The sequence below is a fragment of the Arachis duranensis genome, chromosome 10 (assembly GCF_000817695.3).
Source record: "Arachis duranensis cultivar V14167 chromosome 10, aradu.V14167.gnm2.J7QH, whole genome shotgun sequence".
Lineage (NCBI taxonomy): Eukaryota > Viridiplantae > Streptophyta > Magnoliopsida > Fabales > Fabaceae > Arachis > Arachis duranensis.
In genome coordinates this window covers 808,300-820,961 of record NC_029781.3, presented here as the reverse complement: position 1 = coordinate 820,961, position 12,662 = coordinate 808,300, and the positions used below count along the sequence as shown (strand labels likewise).

Below are 12,662 nucleotides of genomic sequence, written 5' to 3'. Positions count from 1 at the left end.
CATGATCCTAGGCCGATTGTTTTGACTGAGGAGGCTCGTCACAGAGGGTCGTCGTAGGCACCTCCCAGGATGCAGGTTCCCGACAGACTGGACAACAGGCGAGTGGATCGGCGTCGATGTATAGGTACACATTCACTAATGTTGGTTGTCATGTGCCCGAACCGTCTACCGCTATCCTCGTGTTGGGTCCACTTGTCATACTCCATCCGGTTGGCCCAGTCACACATGGCCGGATTCTCAGTTCGCATGATGTCAAACCAGTAATAAAACTCTACTTCAGTTTTTATGTAGGCAGCATTCTCCAGCATCCTCCTTGCATCTTTACCCTTGAAGCTAAGGCTAAAATTCGCTGCCACATGACGAATACAGTACGCTCGAAAAGCACGTTGAGGCAGCCAACCATTCTCGGGTGCCTCAAGTGCAGCCTTGATGCCATTATGCCTGTCAGAGATAACAAGGATACCCTCCTGTGGCGTCACATACGATCGTAGGTTGGATAAGAAGAATAACCATGACTCCGTATTTTCTCCCTCTACAAGGGCGAAGGCTATCGGGAGGATGTTCGAGTTCCCATCCTGTGCTAGCCAACAGTAACGTGCCTCCATACTTGCCATACAAGTGGGTACCGTCAATACTCACGAGGGGCTTGCATTGCCGGAAGGCCTCTATGCAGGGTGAGAATGTCCAGAAAAGACGATGAAAGTACACTGTTGACTCATTGACCTGATCCCCAAGTCGAACAGGAGAGGTCTTCAACACAGCGACTGTCCCAGCCATGGTCGACTGTACCCCTAGCATCCAACATGGCAACTCGGCATACGACTCTTCCCAATCTCCATATATTTGTGCTACTGCCTTCTGTTTTGCCATCCAAACCTTCCTATAACTAGGCCTGAACCCATAATCAGCTTCTGTTGCTTGTTGTAAGACCTTTACCGTAACCGCAGCATCCGTCCTAACCAATGGAAAAATCCTCGCACAGATAACGTGGTAATCAAGCTAACGGTAATCACTGGAAATAGAGGTCGCCAAGCAAGTGTGCGGACCGTTGTACCTCCTAACCTCCCAAGTGCCCTTTCGTGCACGAAGCGATATGCGAATCAACCAACTACAACCCTTGCCAAACTCCTTGCATTTTCCATGATACTTCAGATGATCCGATTCCAAGACTCTGTACTCAACACCTCGATGGATGCTATAGTCCTTCACACTCAGAACAGCTTCATCTTTATTCTGGAATGATTGCCCAATCTGAAATTCTGTAGAAGAACCCCCAATTGTAGCACCTCCGTCCGCCTGTTGACCCAGAGCCTCCAAGTTTAAAGTGGAGAAGTGTGGAGGGTACTGCTGTGTGCCAGAACTTGAAGGCCCGTGATGTGCATGTGGATTGGCACCTGTGTCATCGTCGCTGTCCCCAATGATATCTACAGGCTCCTGGCCAAAGTCATCGTCTCGCATTGCATTATCTACTCGATTAGGTTCCCCGAAACCTTGAACATCATGAATCATGCCACCATCGGTATCCACCTCAAATGCCTGCTGCCAGACCCCAGGATTCTCCAACAGTACATAACCAACTGCCTCCGTTCGATCTAAATCAGCCGCGAAGGAAGGGGATGCGACCTGCGGAACAGATGGTTCGGCCGCAGGCATCGAACTAGACGCACCACCTGCGGCAGTCGAGCTATGAACTGGAGCTGATGCCCCAGAACTATCGACACCAACCTCCAACTTCGCATACATCTCGTGTATTCTGACCTCCGAAAAACTCCTAACACAATGAAACAGAACCCTAATATCTTCATCAGCCGCTAGCACAAACGTATCATACTTAACACCGGTCGAGACAACTGCGATGGGAATCTTGTAGAATAGCTTCTTCACCCACTTGCTCCCAAATACCCCAAGCTTCTGCAAGATGCTGTTCTTTACATCTGACAAAGTGCTTGATGAACTGATGAATACACTCAATGGTTCTCTGTCAGTGAACTTCACACTATATTTTTTGCTTCTTTTAATTTTCCCAGAGCAATACACTAAGACAAGAAAACTCTATTCCTCACTTGCCATTGTGTGATAATGATCTCTTCAGCAGTTTCACTCTCGCTCATATATATATAGAATTCTTCTCCTCATAAACCGTGGCAGCCTATAAGCATTTATGAGTTTAAAAAACCCTTCATAAACCGTGACTAGCTATAGGATTTTTTGGTCATATTTCTGCCTTCATAAACCGTGGTGACCTACTACGATTTACCTTCAAAGCTTCTCCTTCATAAACCGTTATAAGTTAGCACGGTTTACATGTAAATAGGAAACCGTGGTTAGCTCCCACGGATTACAAAATAATAAAAAAGGACATGCACGTAAAGCTTTCTCTCCTTTAATTTATTTAAGTACATTGCCCTAATTAATCTATCACAAATTTAAATTTTATTTAAAAATTTATTATTGATCAATAAATTTCTATATACACAAAATTAAAATCAAACCCTGACACTTGAAGCGAGCTAAATATTTCAATTTATTTTATAGTTACTAAAACTCTAAAAGCAACCTTACCAAATAATTTTTTTTCTTAATGATATTTTTAGACAATTAACACTTTTTTTTTGTCATTAACACAGTTATTTTTGAAAAGGCAATACAACAATTTCTGGTATGGGCTTCAGCCCGTCACGGTTACCCATTGCAAAAATGCAGGCCCAAAACAAGTGACCAAAAAGAATGTAAAGACTACAGACGACGTCGTTTCAATGAGTGTAAGTAACATCGCATTATCAACTCAAAGTAGCAAGCGGCAACAGCAATTGAGCTTTTGCATTTGAAGCTTCACACACGAACTCGCTGAACTGAAGTGCAGCTTCTGAAAAACCCTCAATAATGGATTTGATTAAACTTCGAACTTGACACCCTCACTGTTACCATTTTTCACTACAACGACCGAATTCTCTTCCCACTTTTGCACATTTCTATGTAATATTCCCAGAAAGCCCCTTGCTTTGCGCGCCAAGAGAACCTCAGATTCTGAGCCGCTTCTAGAACCTTCTCTCCTCCAAGAAGTATCCTTCGACGACGAAGAAGAAGATGACGAACTCCTTGACGAATTTGAATTTGGTATATACATACACCTTCTTTCTTTCTCTCTTTACGTTATTGAATGGTGTTTTCTGACGAAAGTTTTTATTTCTTTAATTCCGTTTCCCAGAAGCTGAACTGAATGATGATGATGATGTTATTGTTGATGACGGTGACGATGTTGATGTCGGTGCTGGTGAGGATGAAGAAGAGGAGGAGTATGAAGATGGCGATGCCGTAGTCTATGTAAGTTCTTTCGGAATTTCCATTTTGTATTGTTTTATTGATAGGAAAAATAAGATAATAATTCAATTTCATGTTTATTTTTATCTTTGGGATGATTATGGTTTTTTATTTTCAATTTTGAAGGTTGGTGATGGCGGAGCAGGTGGTGGAATCTCCCTTGCTGGGACATGGTGGGATAAGAAGGCACTAGCCATTGCTAAAGAAGTTACTGCCTCTTTTGATGGTGACCTGCAAATTTATGCCTTTAAGACTTTGGTCAATTCCACCATTCTAGTGCGCATTGAAAGGCTTACCAACAAGTTAGTAACATAACACATTACTCCAAAGTTGGCTAACTTGCTATCTATCTATATTGTTTTGTTTTACAGTAGACAAGAGGCAAAATGCTGAGGAAAACTTTGTAGTTTAAGCTGTCTTGAATTTAGTTGCCTAAGTTTCCTAGTTTGTAGAATGTATAATTCTTGATTCACATTTGGCTGAACTTCCTAAAATAGTAAAAATGGATGGTTGGTTTTATTATTTAGTGGTTTTTATATGAATCTTAGTTTTATTTCATGTTATTGTTGTTTAGGGAAGTTCTGAACCTATGTTTAATTGCATGATTAGATTAGATATACTAGGCTGGATAATCCCTAAAGAAAAAATGAGACAGTAACTTTGTTTTTGAAACAATGCATATAGCTATATTAGTGATATAACTATGCATTGCCAGAAATTTCAGTGATCAATGGATACATGGCCATTGGTGAAATTTATGAGTTATATATAACGCTTTCCCCTTTAGTGTGTCATTCATGTTTATTGATCTTTTAAGTGTTTTTCTGCCGTCATTTATATTTATTCTGAGGGTTATTTCCTTTGTTTATATCAAGTATACTGAAATAAGTGTGTTAGACTTGGCCACTAGAAGTGGGTTAGTGATGAGGGGTTTGGATAGTTGGTGTGAAAATGAAATCATAGGTTTAAAACTTAACTGCCATTGATGTACCAAAAGATAATGTGTAGATTAAATCTCATTTAGGCTGGATAGATGTGGGGTCACTAATGTAATTTCATCTGTAAAGTGCGTCACAAAGAGAAAGGAATGTTGAATGCAATTTATTAGTTTTAATATTACTACCCCCAGCAAAAAATGGAAAGACTTGAACCTCTATAATTTAAGGGGGGTAGAGAACGTGAATCACACATAATATTGCCTTTTTGTACCTTCCCTTCTAATAGAATTTAATCACCCATAAAGGACTTTTCACTTCATTGTTAAATCAGCTAATGCTATTTGCACACTGCTGATTGCTCAATCAATGAATTTTTTTGCCCCCTTTTTTTTTGGAGATTGGGCTTATCATTGGACTTGCACTTATATCAATATTTTGATAATATTTTTCCTCCCCGATGCAATGTGTGCTTGAATTACCATTTCCTTTTCATCTTGTGCTGAGCTTTGCTATTATAGTGCTACATTCTTAACTGCTGAGGTCTGATTTCCATATACGTTAGGTCTGGCTCCCCAACAATGGAAGATATTGAAGCCTTTTCTAGAACCTACAGAACAAAATTGGATGAAGCAGAGATTGCCAAATTTGTTCCTGAAAATTTGAGTTTGGAGGTACCATTTCAACTAACTTACTAGCAGTTTGTTCTATGTTGAATATATATAATGCGAGACTATCACAATCACAACTTGAAGCCCTATGTTATCATATTAGTTCCACTAGTGGCTTAATCAAAGTTTCTTGTTCGTTGGTTCTATGATTATTATCTTAACAAATCTGGCTTTGTGTTACTTTAGGTGTCTTCTCCAGGTGTTGAAAGAATAGTTCGGATTCCAACCGACCTGGATCGATTCAAGGACCGGCCTATGTATGTGAATTACTCCATTGTTAATGATTCTGATAATTCATCTGCAGAAGGTGATGGGGTCTTCAGGCTTGAATCCTTTGACATGGAAACTAAGTGTTGCACGTGGGGTATAGCTGATGTGAGAGTCAACAGAGGGAAAGGAAGACCACTGAATAAGAAACAAAGAGAATGGCGTTTAAACACTCCCTTTGATTCATTACGTTTAGTACGGTTGCACTCTGATATTTAAATTAATTATTCCCCCCAAAAAAAGTGTTAATGACATCTCCATCTTCATGTGCAAGTCTGTGTAGATAATTAGGGGAACAGTTCACACATAGATCCATATTTGTTAAATTTTTGAATTTTTGAAACTTGACAAGTTTGAGGTCTTTTCACTGGATTGTAATTTCCCTTTTGTGGATGGTAAATTACAAAACTGGTGAAGAGATATATACTGTATTATGGAATTAATAAACAAACTGAAAGCAGGGGGATATATATTATATATATTATTCCATTCCTTAATTTATGACTCCATCCATTGGGTAATGCACTGCGTTCTAATCTTTATTCTATACTTGGCAGAATCAATTTTCTCCATGATTTATTCCTTTCTCTCTCTATACCCTAGGTTTCAAATTTCTGTTTATTATGATAGATCACTTTAGTTCTGACCCATATAACTCTTTTTTGGATTTTGATCCGTTTTAATTTTTTTCTTTTTTAATTTACATTGTTAAAGTTTTGGTCAACATAAATATTTTAAAAATGTGTTTAACCACTATAAACATTTCTTAAAATATAAGTTTGGTGTTTGTAATTTCTTTTGTTTCTTATAATATAACCTTTTCAGTGGTGAGAAGGAAAAAAATAACTAAAAATCAAAGCAACAGAAAAATAGGGTAAATTTAAGAATTTTTGTTTATATATTGGATTATAAGTGGTGGATTTTTTAAAGATGATCTAAATTACGTGTTATACAGTTGTGGGTTTTTATAAAACATCATTGACATTTTGTTTTTTGTTGGTTGGTCTAGTGGTTAGCTCACTACTCCGTTTAAGCAAGTATTGGGAGTTAGTCCGCTTAAGCAAGTGTCGGGAGTTTGAATTCCGTCTGCTGCATGCAGCAACCTATTGGTCAGTGGCAAACCCTTAAATAGAGCTCAGTACCGCGACGGATTAGCCATTAACCTTTCAGACTAAAGGATACCGTAAATAACCAAAAAAAAATTTTTTTTTACAAAACGTCAATACCATCATAACATTGTAAAATACTAAAATAATCAAATATTCTCGTGTTTTATATTGAAATTATTCATATGTAAAAACTTTAGCCTAAATTTAAATTATATGTAAGCTTATATTATTGCTATACATATTCAAATTGAATTGTAAATAGCTGTGAGTTGTCACTTCCATTTTTTATAATTTTTCCCCTCTTCTAATATTTTTCTTTTTGCTGTCAAGTGATGTTTAAACAACTGAATTGGCATACCTAATATTTATTAAATCATGTTTGCGTATCTTTCTTCCTATTACATGTTCGTGAACTACTAAATTAATCACATGAAGCTATAGATATCCATTTGACATTCTATAGATCCAAAGTGTCATCAATTTTAAATTTATATAAAAACAATAAATGGTGTTTCAATGTCAATAACCACTAGATTTATATTGAAAGTGCTATTAAATTAGCTTATTATTTAAGCAATGAAATTGTTCATTTTTTTTTTAAAATTGCTTATCTATTTCAAAATATAATTGCTATGGTGACAATTATAAATGAGTGAGAGCAATAGGAAATTACATTGCTTGCTATAGCATCAAAATTTATTGCGTGTATATAAGCATAGCATAGCAAGCAGCTGCTGCAACATCACTTTCAATTCTTGAGACTGACCCACCTATATTTAGTGTTTAAAAGACGTGAAGACTGAAAGATTGGTCCATGTTTGATGGTGTTGTTCTCTTCCCAATTTTAATGCAAGCAATTGCTCTTTCAGCCCAATGGAGATTGATGTTTTACGGAAATACATCTCTCCAATTTTTTTAATACTAAAAGAAAATAAAGTGTAATCTTTTATTATTAATTTTATAAATAGGATTAAAAATAAATATAAAAAAATAATAAAAATGAGATTAAATAATTAATATCATCTATTTTTTTTTTTATTAAAAAGGATCCACTCTCAAAAACAAAATATCGATATCAGCAACTATTGCAGGCATGCATAGCCACATTATTTATTTGTAAAGAGGTACTTTCCATCTATTTGCAGTTCTTCGCAATTTAATCTAGTTAACATAAATTTCTATTCTCTGGAATCCAAAACCAAGGATATAAAATGACAATATGACCCAAAATTGACTTTACCAAACACACTACTTCTCCAAAGTTTAAAACATGGACAACATCCACTAAAAGATTAAGGACAGGCAATCATGCCTGAGGATAAAAGGATTCAAGAAGAAAGCAACATCATAGATTAATTTACCCCAGATTTATACTTGGCAGATCGGGAAGCCAGTTTGTTGAAAAGCTGCATTAACTAAACAGGGCTATCCTTCTCATATCGCAAAGCATATAGCATGACTAAACGCAGCCGGTCCACATCTGATATGCTATCATCATTTAGTAGATTTGTCACTGCCTGAAGATAGTACATTGAGACAGAAATTGTCACTTTTGTTAGTCTAAACTCCAAAGCCATTGCCAGTACATATGATAACAATTAGAAACATCGAGAAAAAATATTGGGGGAAGATAATAAGACACTAAAAAAATTGCTTTATGTATCTTGTAATCTGCTGGTGTAAGCATGGGTTGTTGGCCAAGGGAAAGGAGTCCCCGATTGCAGAACGATGTACCGAGAACAGAATAAATTTTTACCCCATTAACAAATCAACTCTCCATGGAAACAATATGAAGCTTATTAAGGCAATGAACAGAATAATTACAAGATAAAATATCCTTTGAGATGAATGGTAGCACTGAAATGAGCAAACTACTATAGTTGAATTTTATAATTTATCATAACCATACAAAGAAACATGCATTAATATTTAGAGCTTAAAATAAATTAAAAAACATTGCACCGCCAGCACCGCTCAAAAAGAATATCCCCCTTTTTTCATCTCCAAAGAACCTTTTCTTTGAGTGAGAGAGAATACATTAGACCATCACCCAATAACTCTTGAAGTTTGAGCAAAAGCAAAGGAAATTTTGCTAATCATTAATACATACCTCAAATGCAGCCCCTTGTCCTCCATTGCAAGCCAGTTCCTGTTCTGTTTGTGAAACTGTCATAAGTTTTCGCTGTTGTACTATCTTGCTCATTTCTGTTACCAAAGTCACATGCTTTGACACATTCCCATGCATTTTTCTGTACTCAGGATAATTGTCAACAAATTTGGCCATGTCCTCTGACAAGAGTCAAACCATAAATCAATTAATTACATACTATGCTGCCATGTATAAAAATAGGTGTAATAGCAGAAGGAATTTTATTATTCTGAAATGTGAGACAATTATAAGTACAAACCTATCGTTTGGATGTTCTGGTTGCTCTTTGACACTTGCTGAAATTCATCAACCAGCCGCTTGATATTCATACCTATATCTCCAAAATTCTCATACATGTTGGCTTTGAAAAATGAATCTTGTTCCGACGACAACACAACCTCCTGCAACAGCAAATAGCACAATATTTCTTTCAATTTGTATAAAATCTAAACTCGAAGATATTGCTAACGTGATTAAACAGCATAAAAGTCTCTCTAACCTCCTGATCCTTTGAAAATTTATCAATGGATTTCAAGTCCACCTTGTTGTCTTGGATTCCTATCAATTCATGAACCATAGCCTGGAAAGTATAAGGCCACAAACAAGAATTACTTTATGAATAAACAAACTATCAGATAGCTAAGCTGTAAGATTGTCAGTAAGCACTGACTATAGCATTAATCCCATAGATACCTGATAGGTCCATTGATTGAGCAATGGGGTTACAGGATCATCTCTCCTGTCAAGCACCAACAACAGTGGTGAAACTTCTGTTCGCCTAAAATCAAAAAGACCACTTTCTTCTTGGTACATCAGTTTCTGTTTGAAGCCCATTAATGTAAATTAGTATTTACTACATATGCATGATAAATTATAACACATAGGGATACACATATTGCCAGATAAAACAACAATAAGATGGCTACATCTGTGGCAAAAGTATGCCTAGAGATATGCATGGTGAGTTCAGAAAAATGAAAATTAAAAAAGAAAAAATAATAAAAACACATGCAAACGCACCTTAAAAACATGCAAAGTCAAAATGCATAAGATTGTCTAACATAAACAGAAAAATAACAAATAATATATATTATCTACCGAGAAAAAGTGACTACATATTTATGTCAAAAATTCTACTCACATTTGCTTCGTGTGCTATTCTTTTGGCAATGTCAGACGTCCTTTGATATCTAATAACTGGTCTCCGTTTTAATGCCAAAAAGACAGCTGCTACACCATCAACAACCCGATCACAGAAGCGTTGCAGTGTTGAAGGATCCACCACAGCTGGGAGCATATAAATATAACTTGAAGGGATGTGCAAAGTGAAATGATAAGGATCAACTGCAACAAAGTCTGCGTAGAACTCCTGAATGATCGTAACAAAAACTACATCAGAATTAAACTTCGCAATACAAATCCCAGCATTTGAGATCACATATTTACTACAAAAAGAGATGGGGGGTTCAAGGGTTCCAGCACAAGAACGTGTGCAATCATCCATCATCATAAAACGGATAGATAGAAAAGTTCCCATGTTTACAGCGCAAGCAAAAGCAGTTACCTGAACTTGCTGGACAGCTTCATGTTCATTTGAATCAGCAAGTATGTGAATCTGAGTGTCCTTCAATATGTTGGAGAAAACTGTAAATTTCAGAATGCATTCACAAAGTGTCTTCGAATCAATATGAGAAAAAAAATTATCACTTCAACTAGGGAAAATATACAAAACGGAATTCCTAAATAGGGATTGCTTTATATATACTACAGCATCTGTAAAGATTTAAAAGACCTACATAGGTGATACTCCCCAAATCTAGGAGCGGCGAGCTGGCGGCGCAAATGCTGGATGTTCTCCGTCGTAGGGCGAAGGAAGTAAACAGCCTTGAGATGCGACATAAGCTCCTTCGACTTGGTTATGGAATCCACCAACTCCACCAAGAACACTTCCTTTTGAAGAAGCTCTGACTGTGAATATACAACGCTCACAATACTCACCTACACCATCAATTTCACATTTCACATCCATGTTGTAGCTCAACACCATAACCAGCAACACATATTTACGAGTTTACAATCATATGGAAAAATGAACGCCAATATCATAATTGAAACAATGAATGAAGAATTATATCAGAGAAAATGAATTGATTCGTTGAGATCGTGGTGCGTACCATTTGGGAATCGAGGATTAGGAGAGATGTCCTGTAGCATGCGGTTGACGTAGTCACGTGCAGAGGACGTGAGCACCATTTTTTTTGTAGTGGCGACTCGAATAATATGGATCGATCTAAGTCTCAGTGGAGAGATTATAATCGAAGATGATTAACACTGTTGAATTTGCCAAAGGGTTGCAAATCTGGTAGAGGGGTTGCAGAATTTCAGATCCACCACCACTAAGGACCAAAGACGACGAGTCTTAAGCCTTCGATTCTAAATGCACCGTTTCAGGCATAGTTAATTGCCGAGTAATGCTGTTGATCCCAAATTTTCATTGCATTGGCAGCATTGCAACTAGTAACATGTAAAGGTTCTGAAAACCGAACCGGTCATCGAACCGTTCTAGTGATTGGTTCGCTGGTTTATTGGTCCAACCGGTTCAACCGTGGTTCAACCGAAATAACCGTTTCATAATAAAATAATAAATAAAATATAAATAAACACACCAAGATTAACAAAAATCAACTATATTTAACTAAGATTAACAAAATTTTCAAACATAATTTTAACAAGATAAATTAACAGAGTTTTCAAACCAATTTTAACAAGTTCAGCACAATGATTAATAGCAAAAAAAAGGCTAGCACTGTCAACTCTCCAATTGCTCAATAACCTCCTTTCCTTCCCAACACCTTCAGAGTAATCTCTAGCTCATCCCACACTAAGTTATATCAATTAGAAATTATCAAACCACATTCATTTTGTATGCCAAAAGTTTTAACATGGAAAGCTTTATTGCAAGAATGCAAGTCGGTGTGCAGCTCCTCAGACAGCTAATCAATACAAACATTCAAGTAAAAAGAAAAACAACACAGCAACAACACAACAAAGAATCAAAGGAACATTTAAAACACAGCAACAACACAACACCTATAGGAATATTTAAAACAAAGAAGCAACAAAGAAAGAAATATCTAAGAATCAGCATTGTTGAGAACAATAACTTGAACGTGTATGCTTAAAGAATCAAAGGCTAAGTTTCACTGGGAAACTGAAGAACACCCAAACGAAGGAAACTTCAATAACAGCTTGAACCAAAATTCACAATCCCTTTAAATTGAAGCAGCAAGCAACTTGAGAACTAAAGCAAGGTTAACAAGGTTAAGCAATGAACTAAATCAGCATAATTTTAACAAAGATTAACTGAAATAAATAAACTAATTATTCAATGATTCAATCCAGAATAAGAGAACAGTATAATACACCACAGGAGCAGAGCTAATTAATGATTTAAATTTCAATCTGAGTAGCACTAACAGAATCCAAAAAAAATAAATATTCCAGCAGAATCTCAAAAAAATCATTTAATAATGCTTCAAATGGGTGTTGACCCGTATACGAATGGTGTTGCTGAATGAAATGATGTAGAACCAACAATTAATCATACTTCAAGTAATAACAGCAAGGTTTAGAAGTGAGAACCAACAATTAATCATACTTCAACAATTATTATTACAACAAATTAGGTTTATACCTAGGGTTAGTGGAAGACAGAGAAGAATGCAGAGCTGGCGGCGACAGGAACAGTGGCTGGGGTGGAAGGGTCGAACAGAGCTGGCGCCGGCAGGAAGACACTCGCGACGGCAACTGGCGCTGGCGGTGGCTGCGATTTTGATGGCTGAAAGGAAAGCTTGTTGTGCGAACGGAAAGCTGGCACCACGGGTCTGTGCAGGTGAGTGACTTCCACGGACCTTGCGACAGCGGCGGTGGCTGGACGGAGGTTGCACCGGAAGCTCGCGGGGGAGACTGAACGTGGTGAGACCGTGAGAGCGAGAGGTGAGAATGAAGGGAGGGGAGGCTCGAGAGTGGGTGTGTGCAGTGTGGGTGTCTGGGTGAAACAGTCTTAGGGTTCCATTTGGGGGCCAAGCTGCAAAACGCGTTTTTAACTTTTTTGGCAAAATTCAAAAACCGGCCGGGTCACAGTTCGGTTCGACCGACCGGTTCCCGGCCGGTTTGACAGTCTAACTTCGGTTTTTAAATTGGACGGTTT

The 12,662-nt window shown here is 37.4% G+C and overlaps 3 protein-coding genes across 3 annotated transcripts in view; 1 reads left to right on the top strand and 2 right to left on the bottom strand.

The window, feature by feature from the left end:
* Positions 1-444: 444 nt before the first annotated feature.
* Positions 445-2,111, bottom strand: LOC107468067 (uncharacterized). The gene is made up of 3 exons (XM_016087306.1): positions 2,068-2,111; positions 1,055-1,954; positions 445-955 (listed from the first exon to the last, which is right to left on the bottom strand). The coding sequence occupies exons 1-3, from the start codon at positions 2,109-2,111 to the stop codon at positions 445-447; spliced, it is 1,455 nt and encodes a 484-aa protein (XP_015942792.1).
* Positions 2,112-2,903: 792 nt separating this feature from the next.
* LOC107468068 (uncharacterized) lies at positions 2,904-5,651 on the top strand (the record flags this gene model as incomplete). Its single annotated transcript, XM_016087307.3, has 5 exons — positions 2,904-3,117; positions 3,209-3,324; positions 3,448-3,623; positions 4,822-4,930; positions 5,114-5,651. Coding segments are annotated over 5 exons (915 nt in total), but the record flags the coding sequence as incomplete, so codon positions are not given.
* Positions 5,652-7,571: 1,920 nt separating this feature from the next.
* The window catches only part of LOC107468122 (vacuolar protein sorting-associated protein 45 homolog), a 14,743-nt gene continuing 9,652 nt past the window's right edge, over positions 7,572-12,662 (bottom strand). Inside the window, exons 2-9 of the mRNA XM_016087360.3 lie at positions 10,249-10,450; positions 10,017-10,096; positions 9,594-9,821; positions 9,146-9,271; positions 8,952-9,032; positions 8,712-8,853; positions 8,414-8,592; positions 7,572-7,820 (exon numbers count right to left, since the gene is read on the bottom strand). Of these exons, the coding sequence (XP_015942846.2) occupies positions 7,719-7,820; positions 8,414-8,592; positions 8,712-8,853; positions 8,952-9,032; positions 9,146-9,271; positions 9,594-9,821; positions 10,017-10,096; positions 10,249-10,450 (1,140 nt within the window). The 3' untranslated portion in view covers positions 7,572-7,718. The remainder of the gene's footprint in view (positions 7,821-8,413; positions 8,593-8,711; positions 8,854-8,951; positions 9,033-9,145; positions 9,272-9,593; positions 9,822-10,016; positions 10,097-10,248; positions 10,451-12,662) is intronic.

Coding starts and splice junctions, on each gene's coding strand:
- LOC107468067 (XM_016087306.1), bottom strand. CDS start 2,111: ATGAGCGAGAGTGAAACTGCTGAAGAGATCATTATCACACAATG. Junction 1,955..2,067: donor GAGATCATTATCACACAATG/GCAAGTGAGGAA, acceptor TGTATTCATCAG/TTCATCAAGCACTTTGTCAG. Junction 956..1,054: donor GGCACTTGGGAGGTTAGGAG/GTACAACGGTCC, acceptor TCCATTGGTTAG/GACGGATGCTGCGGTTACGG.